General features: G+C 43.0%; 1 protein-coding gene across 1 annotated transcript in view; it reads right to left on the bottom strand.

Moving 5' to 3' along the window:
- Nucleotides 1–1,689: 1,689 nt before the first annotated feature.
- Nucleotides 1,690–10,870, bottom strand: part of CUNH2orf50 (chromosome unknown C2orf50 homolog) — a 12,654-nt gene continuing 3,473 nt past the window's right edge. The window contains 4 exon segments of the mRNA XM_009639812.2: nt 1,690–1,881; nt 2,511–2,550; nt 4,542–4,829; nt 4,831–4,878. Of these exon segments, the coding sequence (XP_009638107.2) occupies nt 1,690–1,881; nt 2,511–2,550; nt 4,542–4,829; nt 4,831–4,878 (568 nt within the window).

The raw sequence follows: 10,870 nt of genomic DNA, 5'->3' as shown, positions 1-10,870 counted from the left end.
TGAAAGGGTTGTCAGGCTCTGGAATGGGCTGCCCAGGGAGGTGGTCAAGTCCTCATCCGTGGAGGTATTTAAAAGAAGGATAGATGAGGTGCTTAGGGACATGGTTTAGTGGTGGGATGGCAGAGTTAGGTTAACGGTTGGACTCGATGATCTCAGAGGTCTTTTCCAACCAAAGTGATTCTATGATTCTATGATTTTCTGCTCACAGGAGAGAGCAGAAAGCATTTTAGCTGAACAAGAAGATGTCTTTTTTAAAGAGTAGGTTGCCATTAGGTGTGTCAGAACATAGTTGTCTGTCAGAATTCATGTCTGCACAGAATGCAATCAGTCTTCCTCACCTGGGCTGGTTGCATGGTCTGCCTTCTTTCGGTAGCTTAGCTGTCATCTTGAAAGCCTTAATCCTCCAGTTCTCACTGTGTTGAGGAAGCTAGGAGGAGAACTGCTTGGTGCCATGATTTCAGTGAGCAGGAATTGGCTCTTTCTACAGTGTCTTTTTTTTTTTTCCCCAGAGACCACTTGGATGTTGAGAGTGACCACACTGTTCCACACCACCCCTTCTGCTTTTGAACTGCCTTCTGCAGCTCAAGTCTAGTCATAAAAACAAATAGCCTTAGTTGCAAAGCATAAGCACACACTTCTCCACCTCAGTCTGGTGAGAGATTGCAGCCTGTTCTATCAAATGGCTTCCATGTTGATCTCCACCTAGGACTGATCATGGCCCTACGGAAGCTACGTAGAGTTCAGAAGGCAGATGGACACTCTTCATGCTCTGCTGATGACTGCTTTTTACCTACAGAACAACAGGTCATCAACAAAGTTTGCATCTATGTAAGGAAGATGCAGTAGTGAAAAGGCTTTAAGTATTGCATCGATTTAGCTTGATGATGGTTTCCCTGGGCAACCACAGATTTTAGGAACTATGATCCTGTTTAGTTCAGGGTTGATGATCCTAAGAGTGAAACACAGGTTGCTGAGCCAACATGCCTTCAGAGCAAAATGTGAAAGCCTGCTTCCCTGTCAATGAGTTTCCATCAGCTAAACCAGGAAAAAAAGAGTAAGAGAAGGGGATTTGAGAGCAGCAAATGTAAAGAAACAAAAATAAAAACAAGTGTGAAAAAAGTACGGTCTCACTCCCTCAGAAAGGAGGGGTGAAAAAGCACAGAACACGTCTCACATGCTTTAAATTTTACTCTTTAGAGCAAATTTAAACATGCAGATGACAGAGGCCAATGAATCCTTAGCTAGCTACATGAAATGCAACAAGCTGCTGCATTTTATTATGTTGACTTTCAGAACTGAAAGTATGCTGTTTATATTGGGACTCATCTGAGTAGGTCTCCATTAATTGTTTCATTTTCAGGAGACAAAAATTCAGGAAGAAATTGCCTTTTGGCTGTAATCTTGTTCTTTCTGATGTTAGTGGCAACCTTACTGTAGACTTGCATGGGAAGATGGATGAGGTCTGTAGTGCTGACTCTCTCTGTATGGCCCAGTCACCCCAAATATGAAGAGGATTGTATTCTACAGCATTGTTGGACAACATCCATCTTTGCTCTTGAAAGAAAATCCATGCTAGACAGTGGTATTGTTCTCTCTGAGATAAAGATTGAGGGATTTTTTACATGCTGTGGAGTCTGTTGGCTAGAACCATTCAACTCTCTTTGTTACTGTTGTATTTTTACTGCAGCACTAGGAAAGCTGGAGCTCATCCTCAAGTTTTCTCTTTCGTGCTCCACTGCTGAAGAAGTAATCCATGTTTACCAGAGCCCTGCCAAGTTCAGTATTGATTCGACTGCCAATAGTCTGGTTGGTCGAGTTGGGAACTTCGCTTGAGAACACAGACATATAGTTTGGCAGTGGCTTCTGCTCCTTTTTCTTACCCTGGATAAAACAAAGTAAGTTTTCAGAATTACATCCGTTGCTTGTCACAAAAATACAGGTTACTGAGATTATTTATAATATCAGCACTTTTGCTTTTGAAATTGGAATTTGAATGTACTTAAAAATGTCCTACTGAATGTACATGGAAGTGTTGAAGAAATAAAGTAAAACTTCTTTTTTTTTCCTGTTGTCTTGCATGGGAATGGGATAACATAGGGGAATTAATAATTTTCAGATGTGTTGCATAAATTGTCAGCTGGGACAGAAGTCAGCCTGCTCTAGAATCATCATGCTGTGGGAGGTTTTCTGTTTCATTTTTAGCAAGCAGCTTGGATTTCAGCATGATGAGATTGTCTTACAGATTTTCTCCTAAGAAGTTGGTTCCTCCAGCACTTCTCTTTATGTGGAGTTGTTAATACTGAAACAGATTGAACACACACATGTACTGCATTTCTTTGTGGCGTAGGTAGCAGATGAAAGGCACTTTGGTTTACTTTTATTATTCCTAAAGATTTTAGTCTTGAAGCGTTTGCTGATTATGCCTAAGTATGCTTCAATTTGAAAGCCTAGCTCGAATTGATAAAATAAGAAGAGCCTGGATTACAGTTGAATGTTTGTTCAAAACTTACCAATTGGTCATAGTCCTTTAGGAAACTCCAGTTCTGGTACCTTGGAACAGAAGTAAAAAATGGAATGTAAAATTTTCTGTCTTTAAATAAAATAGTCAATGTTGGTCGTATTTGCATGCCTACTTAACTGCTCAGTTTGATACATACAGCCCAGCTCTTATACCTGCAAACTCTGTTCTGAAATCTGCCTTTTCTGTGGTGAAGCCTGGGCCCTCCTTGATTCCCATATAGAGCCCATACTACATGGGGAGTGGATATTTTTTGCTAAAGGAAGGATATAGCATGTCCCCAATGTATTCCTTGTGCAAATGCAGATAAAGTCCTGAGTCACGATAGCAAACTTTCATCCCATGTCTTGAGCAGACACAGCTTCTTATTTTTCAGATGACCAATGCTCTGCTGGCAGAAGTCCTTAGTAGGAATTCCCAGAGCTGTATTTGCTGCAGGCAAACACCCACGGGAGTATTTGGTGCAGACAAATAGCTGTGCTAGGGGCAAAGTGACTCAGAGGACGTGAGTTTTGCTCTTCAGCTCTGTTCTATACCTGATGTGGGACTACAGGACAAGTCCTTTGATTCTCTGTCCTTTGCTTCCCCTGACCTGAAATGGAGAAGACAAAAGTTCACCTGCTATTGTAAAAATACTGTGAGGTCCACAGTTATCTATGGCTGTACTTGCAGCAGGGCTCAGGGGACGCCTGGCTCGGCTCTCTGAGCTGGTTGCCCATGTCTGCACAGCGCTGCATCTAAGCTCACCGACCCAGTGCTGAAGCTGTATATTTTTCCAAGTTGGGCTTGTCCGTGCAGCACAACCATGTACCGCAGAGAGCTAGGAGATGTGGATTTCTGTGCTGCCCTCCCCTGTCCAGTGCAGATATGCCCTAGGTGCAAATAAAAGCTCATCTATGCTTCTTGTGTTTCTCACTATATGTCTTGGTATACCAGCACAGCACAGAGGTCCTGAATTTTTTTATCTTGCTATGCCAGCCACAGAGCAGGACATGCATCAGCTGCATGATGTGCTATCTTCCTTACCCATGGAAGTGAGTTTGCACCAATATCCATGACACTGAATCCCAGGGGGCAGGCACAGACAGAGGGTCCCTCCTGCTGCCTCAGATGGGCCCTTTTGGGAAGAGTGAGTGCACAACTGGGAGATGGTAACATTGCCACCACGGCCTTGGCTTTGCACGAGTCAGAGTCCTGCGCCAGCCTTTCCCTCAGGTAAAAGGAGCCAGACAGGAGTGCAAATGTGCCTCTGGGGAAATGAAGCTGTGATTTGTATCTCCTCCAGAAGGCTGAGGAGGACAGGGGTTTTCAGACATTTTTTTTCCCCATTCTAAAATATCCTGAGAATTATGTTCTTTTTCTCCCCTTTCCTTTAGCTTGGCTAGTGTGCAGTCGGAACTGGATCTGGTTTTACTTTTACCAAGGATATTTTAATAGGACATGCTGTGTATGAAGTAGGGACATAAGCACTCAAGGTATGCGGCAGAGACAGAGGATCTTAACTTCGGGTTCCTTCAGGTCGCTGGTGTATGCAGGGTCAGAGCTTAGGTTGTATGGGTCCTGAAACACTGTAACAAAGGGGCATGCTCAGCAGATTTACGGATTGGGAATACAAAATCATATTTTGGCAGAACACTCTGTTCAGCTTCCATTTCAGCCATTTCCAAGAATATGAGAAGAGGTGATAATATCAGCATGTCTGCAATAAATTATAAAGATTGGCACATTTATATCTTCATTGTGGAAATCTCTGTAAAGCCAAAAGATACTTAGCATGCAATACTTTGCCTCTCTTTTCTTAAAGCCCAGCATGCCAGGAGATACCAGCATAGATTTTGTCTGGTGAAGGAAAACAGATAATACAGTCTTAGAAAGAAAGGTGTTAGGGTCTGAGCCAAAGTCCCTGCAAAAGAAAGTTTGCGTTGATAGTGTAGGCTTTGGACCAAGCCCTAAGACTGTCAGGGAGCATTGGTACCACTGTCAGGATGAGTAGAAGAGGCATGGACTGGAACCAGTGACTTACCAGATTTTTCTTCCTCTCTGTTCAGCCTCCACAGACTCTCTCCAGATCTTATCCTGTTGAACCTGGTCCTGCTGCAGCGCTGCCTGCTCATCTGCCTGGGCCTGAGCAGCCGGTTGTGCCACGACAGGTCTTCGGGGTTGGGTGCTGCCGAGAGACACAGCCGGAGCTGAGGCTGGTTGCCCCAGAGGTGTGGTTCCTGGTTGCCAAGACCTCACCAAGGTATTTCTCCTGAATCCAGAACCCTTTCCCAACTTGTCCATTTTGAGACTCACAATGTCCCCAGTATTTGGGACTGTTAGGAAAATTAAATCTCCTATTGTTTGCACTTTGAAAGCTCCTTCTCTCCTAACGTTTTCTTTTAGCTGCTGATTTGGAGTGCTTTCAGAAAATGAACAGGCACAGCAGCACTGACAGGCAGTGCTCGGCACCGTTTCACTTCCCTCTTATTTACTGCTCATTTCCTACTGCTTTATGCTGCTTCATTGCTTGAATGCTGAAGGAGTTTTCATGGTAACAGCAATTTTGTAAGAAATGACTGTTACTGAAAGCCATCGGATCTCCAGCCGTAACCAGCAAACTCTCAGTTTACGAGGCGATTACTGCTGCTTGCAGCTGAGACCACCCTCTAGTCACAATCCTCCCAACAATAAAGTCTGCTTTAGTACTAAAGGGTGCTGCGGAGATTGCTGCTGAGTATGTCAGGAGGACTTGGTTGTGATTATGTAGCAGAAGCAAAATCTCCTGAAAGCTGCTAGTTTCCCTGGTGTGTTTACTGTCTCCATTGGAAACGAGTCTGACTTGTGAATATTCACCAGAAGCAGAGACCCAGTGGGACAGCTGCTAGGGCCTTGAACTCTATTTGGGGTAGAGCTTGTATGTTTAAAATAAGGTATTTAGACGAATCTGTGCTTTGAAACAACCTTATTTTCTAATTTTAAAAAGAGAGCAGCCAGAGATCATCAGAAGTCCTTTTTAAGTGCTTAGAAATTTCTGCAGAAGGTATTAAGAAACTATGAGAAGTAGTTTTTAAGTATCTTCAAGGGAATATTAGTATACAAAGTGAGAATTTTCAAAACAGTGTCCAAAATGTCAGTGTTTGTCTTTACAGTCAGCCTGCTAGGCTTTTGTGGTATGAAGTCACTTTCTCAGGTATTTGTGACCTTGCAGGTTCTTGTGTTAATTCCAATCCTTCCTTCAAGTCAATTTCTTCAAATTAAACATAATAATAAACTAAAAATGGTTATTGAGCTGAGTACATAGCTTCCAAATGACTACTTGTAGCCACTGAATAAAGTGGACGGACAGTTTACCAGCACGTGTTTAAAGTCTAAGCCATTGAGTGGTGTCTGCAAAGATGCAGGAGTTGTAACTGCCCTGGTTTTGATGCAGGGCTACAAAGTGAACTGAAGGTGAACTCACAGGTTAAAGCCAGATCGGTTGGTCTGAGACTCCACAAGCTCAGCAAAGAAGGAAGTCTTAACTGTTCAGGACTCTGAAGCCTAAAGCTTTAAACAAAAATAAGCTATGAGTCTACAGGCAGGTATTGAACACTTGATAGTGTTCCAGCCGTTTCTCTGGAAATACCAGATGGGAATGGGATCAAGGCTGTTAAATAAGTTGGGTTTTTAAAAATATTACAATAATATGACTTTAAAATGTAGCTGCTGTTCCAAAACCAGATCACTAAGAGCTGATATTTTGAAAATTATCCCATTTTCTGTTGGGACCAGAAGTCATTAAGGGAGTAGTTATGCACCATTAAAGCACATCAAGGTGAGTGCAAGGATGACATTTCTGGGCGTTACTCTGGATTCTTTACTGGTTATACTAGTATCCCATTAAGGCCTTTTACTAGATTAACAGCTCAGCAGAAGTGCTGCAGATACTGAAGGTTCCCCTCATATTACCATCTGCCAGTTTAGCATTTTATTTGTTCATTACAATAACTCGGGGCATTTAAGCAGGGAGCTCATTTGAATTGGTACGGCTGATTTACTGCGTACTTCTTTTCATCCGATAGTAGACTAGGTTGATGGTTATTGTGGCTTCCTACCATATGTATCTATGCGAATTGATTAGAGCATCTTTTTTTTTCTGGTTGGGGATGTGAAACTTGAAAAAAGTTCTAAGTGTCGCTGTAGGAGATGGCTTTGCTTGCGAGTTTGTTTTGAGATTAGTTTATCTGACAAGCGGTGTTGGTGCCCACCACTCTGAGGAAGAACTTGACCGAGGTTAGTCTCTTGTTGTTGCCAGACAAGTGGTGATACACACTACAAATTCACCTGCTAAAAATACATGAGTTATTTCCCCCTGTCAAAGGAAGAAACGTCTAGAGAGGCTTTTTATGGAGGAAAAAGTTCAGGTGTTTAGATAAACCATTTTTATTTGACCACAAGAGGGTATTGCAGTATCAGTTATGCAAGACTTGAGCTCATGTTTGACTGTATATGCACTGACTTATTTTCAAAACACACATTTCTGGAAAATGATTATTTAAATTAAGCAGTAGTTAAGAAAATCAGGTTTTCTATGCCAGTATTTGATGTCCTGGTACAGAGGCAATTTCTGAGCCGTCTTTTCTAAAAATGGTTTTGTTTTTTATAGTAACAATCTTCTTGGAGCTTGAGAAGTTCTCATTGATTTCACTGGAAGACAGGAACTTCAGAGGCTTATTCCAAAACACTGCAAAACTTCATGGAGATCGCTTGGTTAAATGCAAGAATACATCAGTTACAGAAGTGAAATAGTAACAGGAGTGAATGTGTTGCTGCTTTGGTTGGAAGTGCGTGTTGGTCCAGAATGGGCGCTGTCAAAGCCAGTGAGACTCTGGTCTGATTTTCCCATGTGGTCCTACTTGCAAGAATGAGGTCTGAAATCTTTTTTAGCTCATTTGTGTTTCACAGATTTCTCCTTTACATCCAAGTCTTCTACCGTATACATCCGATGTTGGTGTGCACTTTTCTCCTAAGTCAGTACTGTGTTGGGATGCTTTCCTACAAAAGTTGTGTCTTCTAAACTTTGAGGACAGTGTTGCCCAATGTTCATGCCATGTTCTGTGCAGTTCAGACCATGGAAGAGGGAGCTAGAAGGATTTCTGGGTTCTCCCACTCCTAGGTCTGCTGCTGAATTAGGGAGAAGATACATGGTATGCCTGCCTGTCTCTCAGCAAGCCCACCTGTAAAAGAGGAAAGATCACAGCTGTATCACATTACCTGTGAAGAACAAATTTCCAAGGGGTGTGATAGTGATTTGATGGACAGCAAAGTGATTTTCATATAAGAAAGTCTGTGTTTGTGCAATGTTGCAGAGATTTAAGAAACATACCCATTTAAAAGCACAAGTGCAGTGTATATGTCACGTGTGAGTAAGAGGCAGGAGCAAGACCATCGCCTGGAGGAGAGGGCAGCTCTCCGGAGACCAGCTTTTCAGGGCAGATCACCATCTGGAAGATCTCTGCCATTTCACAAATGAGACAGAGACCCCCATGCAAACCTTTTGGCATGAGCAGTGTCACCTGCCTCGGGTAGTGCCATTTGCGTTGTCATCTTCATCTTCCTCAAATGAGTAAAGATCAGTCAAGTCAGTCAAGATTGCCGGCTGGAAGATGGGTCATGGTGATGGTTAGCAGAGTGGGGTGTTAGGTGATCGGTCAGAGGACACTGAGCAGCCAGCAGAGAAGTGACAGGGGGCAGAGCATTCATGCGGGCGTTTTTTTTTCTCACCCGCCCTGGGCATTAACCAGCAAGGGCCTGGAGGTTTGGAGGTCTTGGTCTGGCAGGAGCAGAGTGCCTTGGGTTGCTGTATGCAGCCAAAATGAAAATAAATCCTGCAAACTGCCAGTTTGGAGTAAAACTCCTTTTAAACGATTGCATAGCTGCTTGATTAAAGGCTTCATGCGTTGAGTTTTGCTGTAGCTGTCATAAAAAAATAAAAAACTTCTTGCTTGTCTTAATGGAGTTCTGCTGAGAGAGCCTGGCAAGTAGAGTGTCTGTTGCGTCGGCAGCGTACGAATACCACCAAGGGAATGTCTGCTTCCAGTGACACAGAGTCTGACACTTCAAAATAAAATCAAAGCTGTAATGCAGACTGTAAGAAATCTGTTGTGAATTTTTTTGTCCCCTTCTTCTAATATAAAATCTAGTGTTACAAAATAATGTTAGCTGCTGATATGCAGTTTGCTTTATTTGAAACAAAAATTATCTACTTGAAAAAATACTATTTACTTGAAAAAAAAATTAAACAGCAGATATTCCATAGAATATGAAGGCCTTTTACATTAGAGTCTTCTGCTTAAACCTGATGCCTGAGCAAAGTGCTGGGATTTCAGGGAGAGAGTGTTGCAGGGCTGGTGTGTGTGTGGATGTGTCTGTTTTGAGGAGAAAGAACTATAAATATAGGAAGCATTCCTCACTGGCCAAGGAATGTTTTCAGTTGGCATTTTACATTCGAGGCTAGATCCTGTCAAGAAGTACAGTAGCGCATGGACAACCAAAGTTGTCTTCGTTAGTCTAGAGCTGGTCAAGTCACATCCTCACCACAGCTGGGAGCTCCGGTAATCGCCTAGCGGAGCTCGGCTTCGTTCTGTTCATCCTTCATGAACAGGTCTAAGAGAATTTCAGCATACGAAGGATTAAGTACTTCTGCAAAAGCTGTGCTTCATACTGCTTAAGTACCTAAGGCAGCGGTTTGACCTCTGGGGCCTGGCGTGGCCCTGCTTTGCCGTGCAGCTGCGGCACGCATCTGTTAGCACTGTCAGCTTATGGGCCCGGCGATAGCAGCTGAGGAGAAGCTGCTTCACAAATACCACAGAGATCCTGTTTTCCCTCTCTACTACCCGGGGCACTGTGGTTCTTGTAGAAGTGTTTTATCCAGTGAAATTCAATATTCCAGGTGTGTATCACTATATATTTCAAAGCTCAAGATGTTGTTCAGTTATTGTTTGGATTATTCTCTGTTTCTTAGCTATCTCCTCCAGCAGCTAAGAGCCTATTTGTTGATCTGCACTTCAATACGCTAAATGTTTCGCTTACCATCTGCTCACCATATTCAGAAAGGATTTAACTTCCTGGTTTGATGTGAGATACCAAAAATTCTCTGCTGCAAGTTAGGCAAAGTTTTCGAATTGGGGTACCTAAAATTTGTTTTAAATTGTGTCTGTGGCTATTAAAAGGAAGGGACCTGTTTTTTCAAATGTTTTTGACCTTTGAAAGTTCTGTTGGCTGAGAATTGAGCTACTTCCTTTTAGGTTTTTTCAAATATGAGTGTCAGAGTCTAAAATTGGGAAGCCTTGTCTGAACATGTCAATCACAAGCTTTATCTGTTTTTCAGCAAAGCTTTTAGTATCTTCATTGCAGCTTTCTATTAGTGTAGGTTTCCGTCTTAAATATAGAAGCTAGTGTTAAATCACACTTCAGGCTGATGTTTGGCCAGCTCTGACTGTTGGGAATCAGAGGGAAGTTCTTCCTAAAGACAGGATGTGCCAATAACTGGATGTAGGGGGTTTTGTATACGGCTTTTTCTGTGATATGCTAAAATCTGGTGGCAGGTTTCCTGAGATCATAGGAGAATTCAGGTCTGAAGGATCCTCAGAAGTTCTGTAGTCCAGCCTGCCCCTCAGAGCAGGGTCAGCGATGAGATCCGATCAGCTGCTCAGGGCTTTCTGCTGTTGGTCTTGATAGCCTCGAAGGATGGAGACTGCATCATCTTTTTGGGTAATGCATTCCACAGCTTGGCTGCCCTCATGATGAAGAATGAGAAGTCTCATGAGAAGGCTTTTCTCCCAGATAACGGGCAATAGGATAAGAGGAAATGGTCTGAAGTTGCACCAGGGGAGGTTTACGTTGGACATGAGGAAAAATTTCTTCACCAAAAGGGTTGTCAAGCACTGGAACTGGCTGCCCAGGAAAATGGTGGAGTCCCCACCCCTGGAGGTATTTAAAAGACGGGTAGACATGGTGCTTAGGGACATGGTTTAGTGGTGGGATGGCAGTGTTAGGTTAACAGTTGGACTTGATGATCTTAAAGGTCTTTTCCAACCTAAATGATTCTATGATTCTGTAAGAAGTTTTGCCTTATATACAGTCAGAACCTCTCTTGTTTCAACTCGTGCCCATTTTATTTTGTCCTCCCACCGGGCACCGCTGTAAGCAGCCTGGCTGTGTCTCCAGTAACCTCCTTGCAGGTAGAATCATAGAATCATAGAATCATAGAATGTTTAGGGTTGGAAGGGACCACTAGTGGTCATCTAGTCCAACCCCCCTGCAGTGAGCAGGGACACTGCTAACTAGATCAGGTTGCTCAGAGCCCCATCCAACCTGGCCTTGAATGTT

Source organism: Egretta garzetta, unplaced genomic scaffold, assembly GCF_000687185.1.
Source record: "Egretta garzetta isolate BGI_Z169 unplaced genomic scaffold, ASM68718v1 scaffold15, whole genome shotgun sequence".
Lineage (NCBI taxonomy): Eukaryota > Metazoa > Chordata > Aves > Pelecaniformes > Ardeidae > Egretta > Egretta garzetta.
The sequence above is the reverse complement of the archived record's forward strand: the minus strand, read 5'-3'. Positions and strand labels throughout refer to the sequence as shown.